This window comes from Peromyscus maniculatus, chromosome 1 (assembly GCF_049852395.1).
Source record: "Peromyscus maniculatus bairdii isolate BWxNUB_F1_BW_parent chromosome 1, HU_Pman_BW_mat_3.1, whole genome shotgun sequence".
In the NCBI taxonomy this organism is placed as follows: Eukaryota; Metazoa; Chordata; class Mammalia; order Rodentia; family Cricetidae; genus Peromyscus; species Peromyscus maniculatus.
This window is the reverse complement of record NC_134852.1, coordinates 128,912,975-128,934,665: the sequence shown is the minus strand read 5'-3', so window position 1 is coordinate 128,934,665 and position 21,691 is coordinate 128,912,975. Positions and strand designations below refer to the sequence as shown.

General features: G+C 48.5%; 1 protein-coding gene across 2 annotated transcripts in view; it reads right to left on the bottom strand.

Annotated features, from left to right (window-relative positions):
* The window catches only part of Vps35l (VPS35 endosomal protein sorting factor like), a 110,793-nt gene that overhangs the window by 67,151 nt on the left and 21,951 nt on the right, over positions 1–21,691 (bottom strand). For both annotated transcript variants that reach the window (XM_006985693.4, XM_042282476.2), the window contains exons 9-14: positions 17,763–17,822; positions 10,499–10,595; positions 9,509–9,556; positions 8,047–8,140; positions 3,484–3,561; positions 2,965–3,087 (exon numbers count right to left, since the gene is read on the bottom strand). In XM_006985693.4, coding sequence (XP_006985755.1) covers positions 2,965–3,087; positions 3,484–3,561; positions 8,047–8,140; positions 9,509–9,556; positions 10,499–10,595; positions 17,763–17,822 — 500 coding nt within the window. The remainder of the gene's footprint in view (positions 1–2,964; positions 3,088–3,483; positions 3,562–8,046; positions 8,141–9,508; positions 9,557–10,498; positions 10,596–17,762; positions 17,823–21,691) is intronic.

Here is a 21,691-nt window from a genome sequence, read left to right as displayed (position 1 = left end):
CCACCCCTCCCAAGGTTCTCTGTTCTCAGGACGGTGGCTTCAGCCACCCTTGCAGCTGAACCTGGCCTAACCCCGGCCACTCCAGGCCACTCCAGCTGGCTAGACTTTTTCCTCTTCTCAAGTACTGCTGGCCCTTACCATGCTCGTGGCCTACCTATTTGCGCAGGTCCCTCCCTGCTGCCCCTTGGTCTTCAAGCGAGTTTCCATTTGCTTCCACAGGTCTGCCAGAACCACCCACATCATGGTCCCCAAAGCCACAGCCCTTACAGAAAGGTTCATTAGGTCTGTTTTGCAGATGCCAAAACTGAGGTATGTGGAAATCAGTAGCCCAAGGCACAAGAGACCTACTGTCTGCCTGCCAGGGACAGCCCTGAGCTGTGCTTTCCTCTCCTCCTTCACCATCTACAACTTAGCCATGGACCAGGCCACTCTGTGAAAATCACCACTGACGTTGGGGCCAGGCCTCCTCCCCCAATTCCCTCCTTCAAGCAAACAGCGACACAGTTTCTCAAGGCATTTATTCCCATCACTCACAGCAAGCTGTGTATGATGGCCACTCTTTTCTAAGCATGGTGTACCTAAAATGAAGTGGCAATCTTTTCCTTACTACGATCCCATTTTAGCCGTAGAAAGGAAGAAAAATCCCACCTTCAAACCATAACAGGAAAAACCCTCCTGGATAATTGTCCTTTCTAGATTTTAATTAATTAATTAATTTATTATTATTATTATTATTATTATTATTATTATTATTATTGAAACAGGATCCTCCTATGTAGCCCAGGCTAGCCTCAAACTTATGATCTTCCTGCCTCACCTCCCAAACGCTGGTATTACAGACCTGCCACCGCACATCTGGCTGTGAATTTTGATTACAATTTGCAACTTTAGACATCAAATACTCACAGCCAACATCTCCCCCTTTACTCGTGCCTGCCTGAGCTGTGCATACCAACTGCTGCGGCCAGACTCTACAAGATCCTATTTGGAGGACGGGCTAGAGACACACCGCTCTGGCCCCCACTTGCCTCACTCCAGCTCTTAGCACCAAACTGTCACATGTCCCTTCAACTCCACTTTCCATACCGACATCATTTCTTCTACTATTTTTTAGCAACAATATTGCAAGTCCCTCATCTGAGTGCCCCAAGAACACAGTTTATCATTATTCAGGTGACCTAATTTTCCAGTCACTTCTCCTACTGCAGGATGAGGTCCTAGAGCGGTACTCCCCCCAGAAGGTTCTATTCCCAGCCTGACTCCTCTGAGATTCCTGATGTTTCAAATAAACCAAGGGCATCTGGGGACACCCACCCTGCGTTTTTTCATCTGATTTTGCCTTTCATTAAAATAAGGGAAAAAAAAGTGTTCTCATTTTCAACACACTGATCTTTCTTGTAGGAGCATTTGAATCATTCAGAGTAAGGCTGAGGATTTCTATTTCCACAATCAAGTTTGTGGCACATTTTCCCCCAGGAGGGTGCCACATGTGGTTGCTAAAGACCACACAGCACCCAGCAGCTCTTCAAATTACCTTCCATTTAGGCCGGTCTGACATGAAATCAGTTTATAAAATGATTAAAACAATATCCACCAAAATTTAAGTCTTTCCTCCTCTCCTCATACTTTAGACTCTGAAAAGTAAACTACACACAGGGCAAAGGGAATTCAGTTAAGATGGTCCCAAAGCTATCCAGGCTGTAATGCCAACTTAGGAGACTGAGGCTGGAGTATAATGAGTTCCAGGTTAACCTAGGCTATAAAGCAAGACTCCCCCTGCCCCCTCCCCCCCCCCCGCGCCCCACTGAACATAGGACTGTATGTGGGACACCCACTCCGCACAGTAAAAGCACCGTCCTGGTTTAGTCAATTGTCACAGATAAAAATGCAGTGCTCTCAGTGACTAGGGGTGAGTCAGCAGGCATCCACTGTCCTATGACTTGGTCACAGAGCTGAGGGCAGACCCAATCACCTCAACACCAAAGCCCTTACTCCAACATTAGGCTATTCCATGGCTGACCACCCACACAGCAGTGAGCAGAGCGACTGCTTCTGCTCAGCTATGTGCTGTGAACAGCCTTATGTCAGGACAGACAGGCACTCTTGGGGTCCAATCTTTCAAATGATGCCGCAGCCTTCCCGTGAACGCACACACAGGAGTCCTGTTAGCTACCTCCAACTTTGCACTATTACAACCATGTGAACATACATGTTCATGTTTAGATGCTCTCACTTATTTCTCCAGGATCAACCCACAAGAGCAGTATTGCTCGGTCAGAGGCATGCTCTTTGTGTTGGCTGTGCTGGGAAACAGGCTCCTGCCTCTCAACTGTCTGCTCCACACTGCATTTGACAGCAAGCTGCCTTTTCCTCTCAGCCACCAAGAGGCAGGCCAGGAAGGCTTTCTCTATCACAGTCATGTTAGCATGCACTGGGAATCGCCAGGAAGAAAAAAAAAATCGTATTTCTGTTACCAGTTTAATTCCTGAGAGTGTATCACTCAGAAAAGAAGGGGGGCAGAGGTGAGGGAAAGGAGAAAGCATTATGCAAGCAATAAGGAAAGGTCTATTTGCCCTTGCATGAAATAGGACAGTGCCACCTGCTTACCCAGGCCTCACCCAACTGTGATAAACAAGACGGGGCAGAGGAAGGTAAATGAAGAGGTGAGAAACTGCCCCCACCCTGGAGGAGGATTTCAAAGGCTTCCCTCCAGCCACCACTCTCCAGCCTTAGGAATGCAGCCTCTCTGAGCAGCTCCTCTCCTTCCAGTGTCAGGAAATGACAAGCTAATCAGCACAGAACCCTCCATAGAGCTGAGCTCTCCGTAAAGGCGGCTGGCATGGGCATTACTGAAGCTGCTAGCAAAGGACCCTGGGAATATTACAGGACACACAGAGCAGGGGATCACACCATGGATAAGGGGAGCCAGCCCTGCTCCCCAGGGGTGACCCCCACTGGCCTTACCTCAGGGGCGTGGTAGGAGACACACTGGAAGATCCAACCCATGGCGGGTGAGTACAGAGGGAGATAGGACAGCAGCTCCACGCCCTGGGCCACCAGCTGGTTCTGGACAGTGTCTCCGTGAATCTACGGGAGACCAAAGGGACATCAGACAGGAGCGCCACATCACACACACCAGGCTGGCTCGGAAGTGCATGCATGCATGCAGTGGTGTACTTAAAAACAAAACCCACAGCAAGTTTCCCATGCTACCCAGCTGAGCAGTTCTGGAGCAGTAACCCAATGAACGTGGATTAGCAGATGCCAGGAAGTAAGGCTGGTTGGCTAGAGGCATTTCCTGTTCGTGTATGTGTGTTAACTCTCCCTCCACCCAGCACAGGGTACGACCCCTCTGCAGACATTCGTGCCACTCGGCACATCTGGCCAGCTGCAAGGATCCTCAGCTTGGCGAGCCCACTGGGTCTTGTGAATTGGCTCCCATGCCAGTCAGTGCAATGAGCTGCTGTCATGGCGCTCTCCTACCTGTTTAAATGTGAGCAGGAAGTCAAAGAAGTTCTTATTGAGGCTTTCCTTGAGGTGCGGGGCCACTTCCATCCCCACCTGCAACCAAACCAAGTGAAACCATCTTAACCGCCAAGGGCCAGCTGCAGAGAAGATGATGTACCTCATGCTGCTTTTCTTCTTTCCAACCCAGGGTCTCACTATGCCCTGACTAGCCCTGCACCCAACAATCCTCCTGCCTCAGTCTCTCAAGTGCTGGGACTACAAACGTGTGCCACATACCTAACTATAGTACAATTCTGAAAACAGAAAACAAGGGAGCTAGGATATAGCTCAGAGGTAGAGTGAGTGTTTGCCTAATATGTCTAGAGCCCTAGTGCTCAATTCTTAGCACCACGGCACGCGCGTGTGCGCACATGCACACACACACACACACACACACACACACACACACACACACACACACTTAGAGAAAAGCCTACATCATTGTGCTTATGTTCTTTCCCGCTCAATAAACATGTATTAATTTTATAAGAAAAACCACAGAAGCTATTTTTAATGAAAAAAAAAAAATTTGTGATCATCTTTGAATTCCCCGGGGCAATGAATGTATTTCTGAAGAAACCACCAGAGAACAAATCAATACAGCACAAAGGAGGCCGTGCTCTCGAGACGGTGAAAACAATATTCTCTTCCAACAGGCAGGATGCTCGACACTCACGGGTATATCTAGTAGATGAAGCAAGATTGGGCGAGGGGTGAGAGTGGCAAGGTGGTGGTCCAGATGCTTAGCACACACAAGGCCCTGGGTTCAACCCCCGCGTCCTCCTCAACCCCCCAAGCTTAGGTGTAAAAAACACTCAGCTTCTACATCATGGCTAACTGCAACGCAGACTCGTTCTTTACCAGGCAATCATGGATAAAGACACACTTTTAAACGTGTCTTACACAACTTTAATACGACAAGCACAGAGTGAACAAATACCACCAGCTGTCGGTGAGATGGTCAGCAGGTAAAGGCGCCTGCTGCCCAAACTAACATTCTGAGTACACTCCTAGAACCCAAATGGCAGAGAGAAGACTGACTCCATGGCACGCCCCCACTCCCACCCCCACACTAAGTGAATATAATAGTAATTATTTTTTTAAAGCCAACATCTAGGGCAGGCATGATGGCATACATCTTTAATCCCAGCCCTCAGGAGGCAGGGGCAGGTGGATTTCTGTGAGTTCCAGGACAGCCTGGTCTACATGGGGAGATAGTGAGATCCTGTCTCAAAAAAAAAAAGCTATCATTTACTGGCTCCAGAATTCAGTATTTAAAAACAGCCTTTGTTTTAAAGTTTGAAGCAAAATGCCTAAGGCAGAGAAGAGTGTTTTTGAATACAATAGAAAAATTTTAATTTTCTAGCTAAAAACAAAAGCCTCCCTTATGGGCAATCAGAGCACTGGGGTCAGAGGTAAGTGAAGACAGGCTCACACCCAGGAACAGGCATTTGAATATCACACCCTCTACACCAAGCTCCCAGCTTGGCCTCAGTTCCAAAAGGCTGCCCAACCAAAGACAAGGCTTCCTACTGGAAACTGCCTTCTGAGCTCCTCCTAGTCACCAGGTCAGTGGTTACCAGTAAGGACACTGTTCCGATGCTATAGACCACCCTTTGGGCAGAACTGTGAGAGACTCACCAGAGGGTTAAATTCCCAGAACAGCGGGAAGGCCACAGGGGTATTTGCAAGGACAGCCACCGCTAACAACCAGCTCCACTGGTTCTGAGTCTAGTCTTCCTTCCATTAGATGTGAGGGAAGGCTGCCCAGGGGCAGGCAGTGGAGAGCAGCTGCAGGGGCCACAGCTGGAGGAGGGGCTACTCGACCTCCCCCAATAAACAACTTCAGGCTCACCCACTCGCTGCTTTTGTTCCTTTTTGATCTCTTCTCATCAGGCCAAAGCAGCAGCTTGGAAGTCAGGCTGGCTCCAGAGCTGCCGCCCTGTCCAGGGTAGCACGGGGGGCTGCTAGCGGCTTTCCACCTGCTGCTCCTTCCCTCTGCTTCTGCATCAGCACACTGGGATGTGATTAGTAGGGATGATCCTAACTGTAGTTCCACAGAGCTGAGTTCTGGGAGTGGGCACATGCCTGAGGCCCAATCAGTTAAGCACACTCCATGCCTCGGCCACAGTGGTGGGATGGATTATGGATGAGCGAGTGGCCTAAAATAATTTAAGTGTCTAGAGAATCAGCTTTGAGACTAGCAGGACCTACTAGGGGAAAGGGGCTTTATAAGTCACCTTAAAACAGTTCCTAAAGGTGGTATGTGGGAGCTAGAAGCTGCTGCGGTCTATCACATACAAAGAGCAAACACAGAAGGAAAACAACTTTGGATGAAGCAAACGCCCAACTTTGAAGGCTTAGACCTGGCCAGGCCTGTAGTACTCTACATTTTCAGACTCAGTTTCTATCAGTTATTTTCTCAACGCCTGAGAAGACAGCTTCATGGAGGAAAGGATTATCTTCGCTCAGTTTCAGAATGCTCACTCTAGGGTCACTTGATCCCATGTGTAACGACAGAATATCATGGTAGTGAGAGCGTGTGGTGGAGAAAGAGGAGTGAGGAACGGGAGGGAACCAGAGCAAGACACGGCTCCCAAATGCATACCCTCAATGACTTCCTTTCTCCAAGTCCCACCTTTGCTTCCACCATCTCCCAGTACCATCATCTCCCAGTACCACCCTCTCCCAGTACCACCCTCTCCCAGTACCACCATCTCCCAGTACCACCATCATATTACATGTCCATCAATGACTAACTCATGGGTCAGGTCACAGCCCTCACAATCTAACTGTCTCTGGAAACACCTTCATAGACACACTCAGATGTGCTTCACTAATTTCCTAGACATCTCTCATTCCAATCAAGATTAACCACCACACAAGCCAATAGTCTGAAGTGGGTTTCTGCCATTACAACCAAAAACATCCTTACCAATGTGCACCACCCCCTAGGATTGAGCCCAGGACCTTACACCTGCTAGCATTTCTACCATAGCAACCTTCTTAATTCTTTTTGTCAAAACACTTAATTACTCAATGGGGGGGGGAGGTGTCTACAGTGCCTGCATTGATAACATGACGTCACCAACACAGTACACTCCCTCAGCCTCTTGGGGGTGGGGTCTTCCTCTTCCTCAGCATCTCATCCTCATCTCCCACTTTATCCACAAGGAGTACTACCCTTTCACTGCTCATGGAGGCTGCTTCAGACCTCAGGTTTGTAAAGAACGTGTGTTTCTCTTTTGGCTTTTATTTAATCAGTAGAAGCATCATCCTTAGTGTGATTCTGAGTCTATTTTCCAACAGGGGTCAACCAAGTGGAGAGAACTTGCCATAATTAATAAGGTGAAAGGCAATGGAGTGCAAATATGCAAACAAGGATATCCGTGGGTATCTCCTAGAGGCCGGGGATGTTTTGCATTCAGGAAATGACAATGCTTTGAGCACAGGAAGCCATCATCAAACTCTGATGCGGGATGAGTCAAGCTTCAATAGAGTCAAAAGTTTAGCTCTGCTATTTCTGGGTTTAAAACCCACCTCAAATTTCAAGCAGAAAATCACGCTGTACCTCACCCATTACAGAGGAGCAGGTACGCTCTGAAGGATGGTTTTCTCTTCCCTCTGAAAGTGTCCTTCATGATGTCTGCTATTGACTCCAAGGAGTGACAGGTAATCTGGTGACACTTGGCCACAGAGCGTTCCTCACTTACGAGACATCACTGGAAGGCCCTGGCTTACACTCACAAGCACACAGATCCTGCACAAGGCTGCAACTGTGGTTCTGTCCTCCAGGAAGCCTGTGACTTATTAGACCCCCTCCCATGGGTGCACACGGCGCATGGGGCAAGTGCAGAAGACCCACTGTCAGAGCAGAAGCCCCTGTGGGGCTGAGGAAAATGGCTCCCTGGGTTGAATTCTTCAGAAACCCAAAACTGGATGAGGTAAAAGCACTGGGCTGCATTACTTCGGAGTGAGGGTAAGAGGGCCCCAATTGTCTCCCAACTACCTCAGCAGTCCAAACCTGTCAGGTCACGGGGACAGGGCTCCCTCCCAGGCCTTCGCCAGCTTACACCAGCCCAACTCCTTAACAAGGAGACACACACACACACACACACACACACACACACACACACACACACACACACACACACACAGAGAGAGAGAGAGAGAGAGAGAGGGAGGGAGAGAGAGAGAGAGAGAGAGAGAGAGAGAGAGAGAGAGAGAGAGAGAGAGAGAGAGAATTCAACACAAGGAAAAGTCGGTCTCAAGTGACTGAAAAGGAGCCTGGAGCCTCCTTCCCAGCTGGAACTGAGAAAATTAATCCAGAAAACCAGTTCACTCGGGTGAAGATGACCTTAAATGTCCCCTAATTAGAACTGTGGTGAGTCGGTCTACTTCAAAATTAACTCTTACGAGCAACCCTGCAGCTCTCCTCTCTGTGAAGACCCGTGCCTACAACAGCAGCTAACAGAGCAGAGGGAGGCGGAGGAGGAACCCGCTGAGGAGGCAGGGCCCATGTTTGGGAGCTCACCATACCCGACAGAGGTAGGCCCGGGCGTACACGGACACCAGCGGGTCCCCGATCCCTCGGATCATGCAGGTCAGTCGGGGCAGGCACTCTGAAATCCCCCTGTGGGAGAAAGGAGGGCAGAGTTACACCCCGTGGGAGGACTCGCTGTTCTTCACTTTCGTGATAAAGCTACATGTTCCCAAATTCAGGGGAGAAAAACTCAACTTGTAAGAATCAAGGTCAAAGTTTCAGTTTCAGTATAACCAGTTTCTCTCTGTGGACACAACTTACTGATGCTTCCCCACACACGTCTGAGGGCAGACTTGTTCCAAATTGATTGATTTGGGTGTGTTTGAGACTGGCCTCGGACTCGTCCTGCCCTGGTGGTAAGATTGCAGGTGTGTGCTACCTACCCAGCCCGGCTTTACTAATTTGAAGTTTTATCCCTCACCCGGCTTTCCATCAACCGCCAGCACTCTGAGCTTTTAGATCAGTGGTTCTCAACCTGTGGGTTGTGACTCCTTTGGGGGTCGAATGACCCTTTCACAGAGGTCACATATGAGATACCCTGCATATCAGATAATTACATTATGATTCATAACAGCAGCAAAATTATAGTTATGAAGTAGCAACAAAAATAATTTAATGGTTGGGGGGGTCACCACAACATGAACTGTATTAAAGGGTCGCAGCATTAGGAAGGTTGAGAACCACTGTTCTATATGGATTATTGTTTGGTCCTGGTTCAGTGTCCTGTGTCCCATCCCTTCCAACCACCTCAGGATGGCAGCAAATAGCCACCTCAAACCCCATCAATGTGACCCAAGATTCATTTCTGTGACACAGGTCTCCCCTCTTAGACATGATCGGCACCCGGTTGGGGAGGCAAAAACAACTCTTTCTTCAGCACCCATAAACCATCTCGGTCACCCCAGCTCCAAATTAAACAGATCTCTGTGGGAGGTCCCTGGCTGCCCTTAGGAGCCTGTGACACGGTTGCCAGGCATGCCTCTAAATGCCACTGGCTTCCTCAGGCCCTGCCAATGGCTCAGCACTGCATTTGTGAGAAATGGCAGCCGGGTGCCGCCTGCGCCCCAGGAGCAAAGGCTCCTGCTCCCAAGGTCATCTTTACCATCGTCACCAGCAGTGGCGGGGCCCACACACTTCTCATGAGGTCCATGTTCAGCGAAGGTGACTGAGGCTCAGGGTCTCAATCACTTATGGAGACCCATGGCCAGAGGTGGAACCGACCTCCTGTAGGCTACACACTGCCCCATCCCACGCTTGACTCTTCCTCTCTGTTCATTATATAGGGATTAAAATGCTATCTCTACTTCATTAAGTTTCCACACGGTAAGTGGGAAAATACACAGGTAATTAGCATTGGTCACACACTGAAAACTCACTGACAATGGCTACTGTCACACCACTATTGTGTTTGTGTCTTTGGACAGGAAGTCTACCGCTCCAGATGAAGAAGGATCTTACGTTTTGGAGAGGAATTTGTTACACTTCAGGATGGATGCTTCCACGTAACTACAGAAATGTTCCGTTAAGGAAGACATGTTCCAGATGGCCTGTTCCCTGTCAGACAAAGACTATTCCAGAAGGAAAACAAAAACAAAAATTAGTTTGAGGCACCAGGAGGCCATCATGGTCTGTGACAATGGAGAGGACTGAATTGGCAGCTGCCATGTTCTCTTCAGGGTTCTCAAAGCTCTGCACTTACTTAAGCCTTGGGAAAGGTTGCCTACTGGTTCGTGGCTCTGTGTTGACATTTAAAATGAGTTTTAAGGCCGGGCGGTGGTGGCGCACGCCTTTAATCCCAGCACTCGGGAGGCAGAGCCAGGCGGATCTCTGTGAGTTCGAGGCCAGCCTGGGCTACCAAGTGAGCTCCAGGAAAGGCGCAAAGCTACACAGAGAAACCCTGTCTCGAAAAACCAAAAAAAAATAAAATAAAATAAAATAAAATAAAATAAAATAAAATAAAATAAAATGAGTTTTAAGACTTCCGATCAAAGCCCTGTGGGGAGTGTGGACCAGACACGGTGTGTGTAGATCGAAGTCTCCACGCTTCACCACTGGTGTGCTGGTGCAGAAGAGCAGGACCTGGGCCCTTGAGATGGCCACCAACCCGAGTTTGGTTTCCAGCACCCTCAGGGTGACTCACAACTACCTGCAGACTCGGCTCCAAGGGATCCAAAGCCTCTGGACTCCGAGGGTACACAGACACACCAGTCACACAGTTAAAAACAAAATAATACCTTTTTAAAAAATGAGTGATTCATGTATCGTATTCAAAGTCACAAATGAGAGAACTATCAGGACCAAGTGGGATTCTGAGCAAGGACCTCTCCAGTGTAGCTACTGACCATGACAGAACCAGGTGTCACCAGAACTTCTGGGCAGCCCATCCCACGGCTGCTGACACCAGCCCCACTCTTCCCACCCGTGATTACAAAGACAAGAAAAGGATACAATCTCGGAATGAGTTCCCGGATGGAAGCAATCTTGAAAAACCAATTCAGGCATGTTTCCTTGGCCGTGTCGCTCACGTTCTCTGGGGAAAAGTGGTCTGCAAGGCAAGACAATCTGTGTCGGTTCCCCAAATCCTGGGCTTGTTCGTTTGTTTTCTGTGAGACAGGGTCTCACTGTGTAGCCTGGCTTCCCTGCAACTCAGAAATCTACCTGCCTCCAATCACTGGGCCTAAGGTGCGGGCCACCACAGCGGGCCTGCTCCTGGGTCTTTATAGCTGCTGCAAGTCCAGGAGCAGAAAAGGAGGAGGTAGAGCCCCTCCTCATCCTCAATGACACCAGTGCACACACATGCACTGGAAGCGGCACGCATCGTGCATGTGCTTCAGTCTGAAACAGCATTCACTGGCTCATTATCCACACAGTAGACCCCATCTCCTTCCCGAGGTAGAGCACATGGAAGTTGAGTGAGTTGCCCAGGACACACAGCAAGCCAACCAGAGCATGAACGTAAGCTAGGGCGGCCTGGCTCCTTATTCTTAGCCACCACACACTGATGAACCAGAGGTCCCTGACGTGCAGAGCAGTCACTGTGGCAACAGGTGAAGAATCATGGATGCACCTGGTCTCAACAGGAAATGTGAACAACACTTTTACCGTAAACATTATGAGCCAGACCTGAAGGTAAATCAAGGCCTGAGCCAGAGCCAAGCGGCCAGCTCGATACGGCTCTGACCCTCTGGTCTCCTGTGGTCACGCTGCCAGCTTATTCCAGTATCTGTTCTTTTTCTCTTTAATAATACAACTCTGGTTTCCCAGCTGCACTGGCCATTCCTGCAGCTATGTACGATCATGTGACCGAGTGAGGGCCCCAGAACATAAACTAAAGCACAATTTCTGTGAAACATCTAAAAGGAGGGACACGTCCTCCCGTTTCCACCAGCCTGACTGGATGACAAAGCAGGAACCTCTGTAGCGACACTGACCCAAGGGGCACTAAGACACCGGAATCAACCTTCACCTTCCTTGACAATGTTTCGAACTGTCCAGCTCTGCAGCCAATCCTAATCTTGATACACAGTCTTTGTTTTCAATCACACAGATTTACTTCCTAGAGTTCTGGACATGACATACATTTTCATAGGGAGTGGAGGGCACAGACAGGAGGGTCACAAGTTCAAGGCCACATAGCAAGACTCTGACACAAAAAGAAAAAGCTAAAATCTTATAGCTCACACAAAACACACACATAAGCACATATATACACACAGAGACACATACATACAAACATACACATACAGAAACATATACACACAGAGACATATATACACACATACACATATACTCATGAGACACACACGAACATATATATACACATATACATACAGAGACACACATACACACATGCATAATACAAATACACACATACACATATACACAAGATAAACACAAACATACATGTATACCCATGTACACACACATTCAGACACATGTATACAAAGAGACACATATACAGAGAAATCTATACACACATACATGCATACATACACACACACAGACACACACATATATATACATATACCCATGAGACACATACATATACACACATATGGAGACACACACATACATATACACATATAAATATACACATATACATGAGACACACACATACATATACACACATATACAGACATACACATATACACCCATGCATACACATATACACACAAGACACATACACATAAAAACATACATGTACACACATGTGCGCGCACACACACAGAGCAATCTCACACAATGACAGACAGGTCAAGAAAGAATTAAGAAACGGACTGTTACACAAGACTTTAACACGGCATAGAAAACTAAACAGTACTAAACAACAGATTCCTATACTTCATCCGCTCCCCAGAAGGCCCTTTAAAAGCTGACAACAAACAGTGCTTACATTCCCAGCTGGTGCACAGGGCAGCCCTGCCCTCGGGACGCTACCCAGTGGTGGGGACAAACAACAGGCAACAGTAACCAGGTGATGGGAACCTGGGAAGACAGGACCCCGGGCAGTGGACCAGACAAGGCGTGTGGAGGCTGGGGACCCAAGTGATCTCGGGAGACTTCTGCACAGCTGGTGTGTGAGCTCCACCGAGTCACGACGGGAGCTGCCATGCTTAGACAGGAAAGCAGAAACAGCAGAGGCCCTGGGACCAGTCAGAGCCCAGGAAGCAAGGCCGGTGGTGAGCACAGGGCAGGCGCGGCCTCCTCAGCAGGCGGGGCGGGCAGAGTGAGCCTCCTTAGAGGATTCTAAGTGCAAAGGCGATGCCCTGAAGGCTCTGGGCGGAGAGGCATGAATGACAGACTTCATATGCACTTCACATGTTCGCACTGGAGCATCGACATGGGGAAGGGACCCAGGATTTGGAAATTAACCCAGAAGAGCCTTCCTTCCACATAACAGAGCAGAGGTGCCACCCCCAACTTTTTTTTTAAGTACTTCATTTTTCGACTCTGAACTTCTGCAGATGTTTTAGGAGAAGGAAAGAGACCAATTACTCTAGCTCTCCTTTGCCGCCACATTGACTAAGGCCCCTGCTGAACCTGGTGTGGCCCGAGTCAGCCCTGGGGAGAATCTGGAGATGGGCTTGCAGAGACGATGAGGCAAGGGCCACACAGCCAAGTGCTAGGACGTCTCCCACGCAGGAGACAACATGACTTAGTCACTCGGAGTGAATGGACAGTGAGATGGCTCAGTGGGAAAGGGCGCTTGCTGCCAAGCACAAGGACCCGAGTTCAATCCCTGGGACTCACACACTGGAAAGGGAAAATGGCTTCCCAGAGTTGTCCTGTAACCTTCACATGTGCGTGCAGCATGGGACGAGGAGTCAGACAGACTCCTTCGCAGGCAGACAGACAGGGAGAGGGGCCGTGACTAGGTAATAACCACGGTGAACTTCCAAGGTTTCTTCCTCACCCTCTTGTCAACAGCCTAAGAACATAAAACAAGGGCCTTGAGGGCTCCTCTCCCGCCAGCAGGCCTCCTGCTGGTGAACCAGTTCAGTAGTTCAGCAGACATGTTTACACAGTTGTATGGCCTTCTCAAACTGACCAGCCCTAAGTTAGGAGAGGAAGACCCTTGAGGACTTTAAAAACCCAGCCCTAAGGGAGAGGCTGGGCTTCGGCCTCCTGAGCCCACCCTGCTCTGCAGAGGGTCTTCTTCTCTGTGCCTGTCACGTGTGTGTTTCCTCACCTCAAAGCCTTTCTTCAAGTGCTCCCTCTCTCTGCTCTTCTTTGCTGTGTTCCAGATTTCTCTGCTGCCACCTGCCATGCTCGAGATTTTTCCTGTCTTTAATCTTTAACTGGCAGTTAACTCTCTTCCTCCACAAAATAAATAAGTGTAGAAATTAGTGTAAAAAACATTTTAAAGAAATGTGTGAGTGTGGGGGATGACCACACATAGTATATCATGTACTTCTCTTTATTTTTCCTTTCTTTTCCCCTTCTCTCTTTCTTTCTTTTCCTTCCCCTCCTCTACTTTTTTTTTTTTAAATGGAGACAGTCTCACCATGTCGTCCAAGCTAGCCCAGAATCTATGATCCTCCTGATCATGGTGTATACAAGTATACACCATGCCTGGCTTGGTGTATGCTTGGCATAACTCTAAAAGATGCTGGAATTTTCCAGACTCACATGAGCTAAACCACAGTTAGAACTCCTGAGGGCGAAGAGCTCAAGAATCAGCTCCTCAGCTGAGGGACTTGATTCTGATGGAAAGAATGAGTGCAAATGTCACCAGCTTCCCCCTCCTCCAGAGCTCCTCAGGCAGAATTCTGTGGTGGAGACTTCAAAGCTTTCTTTCTAATTTCAGTTAAGAGTTGTTCCCCAGGGCCCTAACAACTGTGGACAAAGTCTGCCCTCCCGCTTTTCAGGTTCTCAGAACCACAGAAAACCATCCAAGGGAAGATTTTAAGGGAAAGGAAAGAAATAATGACCACATCAATTTCGAGAAAACAAAAGCCTGGGCTAGCCTGAGCTACATAGCAAGACCTGCCTCAAAACAGAAAACAAAACACACCCTGATCTGTATTGCTCTCAGTTAAGTAAAATATTCAAGTTAAAGTGGCTAACTAATATACTCAGATAGGAGAACACCCTTTGATGTGACGGCACATGGAGAGCTTAGGTGGGGCCAATTGGTGATTTTTCCTTACTTGACCCTAACATGTTGTTTGAGAAAATGATTACAGTAGATGCAAAGTCAAATGTCCCTGGGGGTCAGGCAGGCCACCCAAAAGTTGTTTATTTTGAGACAAGGTCTTGATAAACTAGCCCAGGCTAACCCTGGCCAGACTTCTTCCAGAGTTCTTAAGTGACAGCATGTGAGCCAATAGAAGAGGCAGAAAGGTGTGATGGCCACACCTGTGATCCCAGCCAGCACCTGGGAGGCGAAGCAGGAGAGTAAGTTCAAGGCGATCCTCCTTAGAGGCAAGCCTGGGCTACATGAGGCCCTGTCTCAACAACAACAACAACAACAAAAACACTACCACCACCACCAAGCAAGCAAAGTGAGCAGAATTAAATGTATTTATTTGATTTGTGTGTGTGTGTGTGTGTGTGTGTGTGTGTGTGTGTGCGTGCGCGTGCATATGTATCCGAGGGAGGCCAGATGAGGGCATTGGCTTCAGATGCCCTGAAACTAGTTACAACTGGTTTGTGAGTCACCCCATGTGGCGCTGGGAAACAGTCTGGGTCCTCTGTAAGTGCTCTTGACGGGTGACCCATCTCTACAAATCCCCCCAGGAAAGGATTTTTAAAAGTTGCTAGTCGGGCTGGAGACATGGCTTGGCTGTCAAGAGCATTTGCCGCTGCTGCAAAGAATCTGAATTGTTTCCCAGCACCCACGTGATGTAGCTCACTACCCATGACTCCAGCTTCAGAGGATCTGATGCCCTCTTCAGGCCTTCAAGGGCTTCAGGCACATAAGCAGTGCACAGAAATACATATATTTTTTTTAAAAAATTCCATTTTGCCAAAGAAAGCACACAAGTTTAATTCTGGCAGTCGGCCGAGGTTTGGTGCTGATGCCCATGAGTAACATATGTCAACAAATATTCAATAAGTAAATCTGGATTTCCCAGATCCCTGGCCAACAGAGACAATCTTCCCATGGGGCTGGCCTCTGCACCCCTTTTCAGGATCCTAAACTTACCAGAAGGAGCCACTAAAAACTTGACTACAGTGTGAGGGGTGGGTGGGAGGCACGAGAGCAGCACCAGCTGTGAAGTGCTGTGTGAGCAGAGAAAGTAAAGGAGGCCTGGCTGCCTACACTGGCGTGCTGAGGCCCAGTTATCTGGAGTACCGTCGCAACCTGGGACCAGACTGAAAAGTCAGCAGCGGCCTCTATGGCCTTTGTTTGCGTTAAGTTTGATAATCCAGTGTCTTCTGTCATTTCTTTCTTTCCCCTTTCTGAGTGCTGAGGATGACATCTTTCACATGTTAGGTAAGCACTCTACCACTGAGCTATAGCCTCAGTCCTTGGGGTTTATAGACAGGATTTACTATGTAGCCCAAGCTAACTTTGAACCACAATCCTTCTGCCTCAGCCTCCTGGGTGCTGATGGTACATGCTGAATTCCAGGCATGAACCTCCACACCAGGCTATCTAGTATCTCTGTTTACAGCCAAAACTCATTCAGCTTGCCAGTCACATCTCAAGTACTCAAGAGCAACAAGGGGCTGGTGACCACTGGACCAGACAGTGCAGGCACAGCTCCAACTCTGCTGCCATGGCCTTGTCCTTCTATGATGAGACCAGGTAGCTCCCAAGGGCTCAGGAGGTAGATGATGAATGGGTGGATGATGGATGGATGGATGGATGGATGGATGGATGGATGGATGGATGGATGGATGGATGGATGTGTGGGTGAGTGATCAGTGGGTTGACAGATGGAGGTGGAGCAGGAGGATCAGAAGGGCAGGTAAAAGGATGGATCGGGGATTGGCAGGTGGATGGGGATGAACAGAGGATAGGTAGGAGAGTAGACAGATGCTATTTGGATGGATGGACAAAAAAGAGGACCAGGGAGGGAAAAGAGGAGGGTGAGAAAAAGGGAGTGGGGAAGAGAAGAGGAAGAGTCCAGGTCAAATCATGGGTTCCTGTCACTACTGCTGTGTCCTGGCCCCCTGACAAGAACCACTGCCAGGAGTAGGGAGAAGGCTGCGGCTCCAGCTGGGGAGAACGGGCAGGTGTCTCACAGCCAAGCTTGGGAGCTAAAGAGGGAACGGAAAGGAAGCCGCCGCTGAAGATGCTGCTGCATCTTAACACATCGTCACCATCACTCATGTGACAATACAAGTCCATCATCCACCTGTCCCATCAGAACCTCCTGGGAATTTAAAATTGATTGGCAATAAGTTTAATGCCAACATCATTTATGTATAGACTGAGGAGCCGGGGCATCTACTACTATTGATTTATTTGATGTTCTCTCGTGCATACATAGTTTTTATTTAAGTAATTTGCTTCTTGGAAAGAAAGACACGTAGGAAACAGGCATGATGCTGAACAGCAAAAGAGAAGCTGGTGTGCATGGTCTGGTTCCACACCATTCCATTTTGTGCATTCTAATGACTTGCCTGCTTTGCAGACCTTCTGATGGCTTTGGATGACTATAGTGATATTTTATTTGTACTAAAATGTGATTTGTATGTTAATAAATAAAGTTCCCCGGGGGTCAGAGCTATTACAGCCATAGCAAAAGCTGGGCGGTGGTGGTGCATGCCTTGAATCCCAGCACTTGGTAGGCAGAGCTAGGCAGATCTCTGTGTGTTCAAGGATACAGCCAGCATTGGAGACACACACCTTTAATCTCAATATCAACCATAGAAGACCTGGAGGTCTGTACAGACAGGCAGTGATGAGGTAGTCATGTGGTTGGGTTTACAACCAATGAGAAGGCAGAACAGAAAGTCTATATAAAGACAAAAACACAGGAAGTAGGTCTCTTGGCTTAAGAGGCTAGCTGCAGCAGATGGGTAAGGCTCTTAGCTCTGATCTCTTGGCTTTCTTCTTTGCATTGGTTCTGTGTTTCTTATTTAATAAGACAGTTGGTTACATCTATAGATGACTGAGACCATCAGACCTCAAACGCGTTCCTTTCGGCACACTAAAATTAAAAACCTTATCCGTTTTCAATAAATCCTGACTTGATTAAAACCTTCTAATGTGGTTCAGGGCAGATTGGTGCCCAGAACCCCGGAAGTGTGGCATTACCTGGCAAGGCGCTACGGCTGTCCACACACATGGAGTAGATTCGCTCGTAGACCAGCTTTCCTAGGAGAAAAAGACATATGGTATTGACATCACACACCACAGGAGCAAACATTAAATAAATGTTGCTAATTAGGGACAGGAAAATGGAACCTGGCAGCAGGCATTAACTAATGAGGGCATGCTGCCACCTAGTGGCAAACATTTTTAGCCACTGTGCTTTGGGATTTTTTTTTTTTTTTAATTGTTTTTTGCTTTTTTTTAGTGAGAAGAGGAAAAAGAACACGGAACTCAGGACCAAAGCAGCCCAAGGTGTCCTCATACACTCAACAGAAAGTGCTCTACATTGGACTCTAGCTCCAGCCACGCCTAACTTAGGCATCAGATGCAAATAAGTGGCCTGTGGCCAGAACTCAGTCAATGAGATCAGGGAACATACAGCTGACCCACACCTTGAGGACCACAAAACTCTGTAGTGTTTTTTAACTTAATTACTCTAGGTAAATTCAGTGAATCCATGTGAAAGACTGGCTTCTTCAGCCAAGGCTGTCTGCAAATGTGCCCTTGGCATCACAGCTACCACGCTGTGGAGACAATGAGCAGCTACACTTCTGAGCAGCGCTGCCCCTCCTGCTCAGTGTGCATCAGCCCAGTGCCCCAAAGCATCCAACCCTGAGGTTCTCGGAGGCAGACATTCCCTGTTTTGACTGTGGGTACCTCCAGTACCTAACCAGTGCGTAGTGGTACTCAGGATTTGTTGGGTGGATGACATTTTAGGTTTTATAGGTCACAAGTTGCTATGTCAACTACTTGACTTTGCCACTGTAGCACACTGGGAGCAAGTCTTCCCTAGCCCTGAGTTCAAGTCCCCAGCACAGCATAAACTGTGCTTGGTGCACACACACCTGCAGTTTCAACACTTGGGAGGTAGAGGCAGGAAGATCAGAAGTTCAAGGTTATCGGCTATAGCGTGAATCTGAGGCCAGCCTGGACTACATAAGAGCCTCTCTTACAGATAAAATGAACAAATAAATAAATACTCTAGTTTTCAAAACTAGGTGGGCAGGCTAGACTCCAAAGCTGATACAAACAGCTTTATTTACCCTGTGCATGCTGTTGAGAAAATGTTATTGACGTACATGAAATACAAGTCACAGCTCTTCTAAATCACCTCCAGCTTAAAAGTATTCCTTTTCTTTTTTAGTGACCCCATTATTCAGGGTAGTGAAGAACAACATACTTTGCCCATACATGGAAGGAGATGGGAGAGCTGCAGCTCCTATCTGGTCAGAGAGCGTATGACCCAGGGGTGCCATGTAGAAACGACGGGCTCAGGATGCAGTAGGGCTGCAGCCAGGCTCTGAGGTCCCACCCAGGAGCATCTCAAAGCAGACTAACTACTTGCCTGAGGACCCTGGGAATGCACAGGCCTGGGTCCAGCTCAGAGCTTCAAGAGACAAAGATTTAGGGAATGTGACTAGAATGTCGACTTTGAACCCCATCACTGGGAACTCCTTATACATGCTCAGGTATGAGAGACACTAACTGAGAATACATCTTGAAATGGTGACTAATGACCCATGTCCCCTAAACTGATACTTCTCAGACCCAGCACACAGGCAGAGCACCCAGGGCTCCTGAAAATCCCCATCCAATGTGATGTCTCTATCCATCCCCAGAGACTCTCACAGAAATGGTCTGGGTGCAGCTAAGCTCTCTGGGAATAACTGTAAGAACCTGGGGACATCAGTGTACAGCCAAGGTGAGAAGCCCAGCTTGGAACCCCCAACCCCCAGTAAACCCCCTCAACACACGCACTGCAAGCTCTGGAAGCCTCAGAGAATGGGCTCCAGTGCCAGTGTCCCCCAATACCCCCTCCACTCGCACCCTTTGCTTTCATAACCCAGGGCCACACTTGTGAAGAGAGAGATAGAGATTCCCTCCCTGACACAGGGATGCCTGCCATCAGGTCACACTGGACAGAGGTACTGCTTGTCCCTGCACACACTGAGGAACAATGCAAACTCCTTTACTTCCTACACAAAAGCCTGCGACCTCTCTAGAAACAGCCTTCGGAAAAGACAACCGCTTTTCATATTCCAGCCTCACACCGCTGTTAACTACTGTCTTTCTTTGTTCAGGTAGTGGCATTGTTTCGAGAAACAATAATCTTTGACTGAGTTCATTCTGTGTGAATATGCATATGTGTGTGAGAGCATCTGAGTGTGTGTATGCATGTGTGGCCCATGAATGCATTGCATATCCATGAACAAATGTCCAGAGGAAAATTTTCGGGTTCTCTACCACTCTCTGCCTTTAGTCTTTGGAGTCGGGGACTCTCATCAAACCTGAAGCCAGGCTGGAAGCCACCAAGCTCCAGTGATCTTTCTAACTCTGCCTCCCACAGCAATGGGTTTGCAGCTGCACACACAGATGACCACCTTCAATGTAGATTCTGAGGCTTTGAACTCAGGGCCTCACGCTTACACAAAAACCTCTCCCTCGCTAAGCTGCCTCCGCCAAACTTTAGTTCTTTTCCTGACTCACTTTCTGACACCTCAAAGACACCATGACTGGAAAGCACAGTGGTGACAGTGAACATGTTTTGATCATGAACTCTCTGCCTGACACTACCCATAATTATTTACCACAGTCCTGCCGGTAGCTTTTAGGAGAGGGAAAATGCTGTGCTCCTTACACACCCGCTCAGGTAGCTCTCTCCAGACAGTCTGTGAGGGGGTCGCCTAGGCACCATTTCCCAGGTAGAAAACTGAATGTCTGAAGAAGCAGCAAGCAGCCTGGGAAACCAGCAGCCAACCTATGCCTGTGGTCTCTACCGAGATGCCAACCAAAGCAGGCCTTGCTTCTACCCTGGCTATGCATCTCCAGATGCCTGGGCCAAGTGCCCTGTGGTCCTGCACTGCAAGATGCTCCAACCCTCGGTCGATCATACTGACAGCCAAGACGCAGGTTTGTTTGAACAGCACACGACAACACCGACCACAGGACTCGGGATTTTGTATCCAGGTAAGGCAGGGCTCCACTTTTTAAAAGCTAGAGACTTGTAAGCGCCAAACATGACCAGAGCCCATTCCTCTTTCTTTGGGCAGCAGCAGCACACATTTGTGGGTGATCAACCCAGGCTCGGAAGTTGGCCCATCTCATTGCCAGATATCACGACATGACCAAGCCAGCCCAGTGAGGTAGAATTCAAAGACTTTTTGGGGCTGCTTGGAAAAAAGAGCCCTTTCCTCACTCAGCAACCACCAGCAGGAAAGGTGATGGACACACGGAACACCGTGTGAATCTTGAGAACGAAGTCATGCCAACAGAAAGTACCTGAAAAACACACAAGCTCTATGACACCAAGTTCCGAGGTCCAGCTACATCTGAAGGCTGCTGATCTTCAGGAGGCTGGAAGGTTTGTTGTCACTGGCTTTAGAGAGGACTCAGGTCACTGGTCTTCTGGACAGACTTGCTATCTGACTGACACTGTTTTCTTACACATCGGATCTTTAAGGGTTACAGACAGGCCCTCTGTGCTGTAAGCCCATGGCCCCCTCTCTGGTAAGAAGTGAATGCCTCTGTCTGACCTCTAGCTCTCAGAAGGAAGCATCTACGAGTTCCTTGGGTGCCTCCACACTGCATGCACAGCCTGGAGCCCTGCTGTCTGGTTCAGGCAAACTGTTCTGGTGCAACTGCCCACTGCTACACACCAGGCCAAGGACCCCTGCGCCTTCATATTAGTTTCTTCATCCAGAACTTTCCACAAAGCTGTAAAAGATCTCTGTCTGCTGCATGAAGTATATGATACAGGGCCGACAATCCCAACAATTGATCCAGGAAGACCTCAGAGGCACTGTGACTGCCATCCAGGCAAGACAGAGCTGTGGTGACTGAAGACACAGGAGAATGGGCAAGCTGGGGAGAGC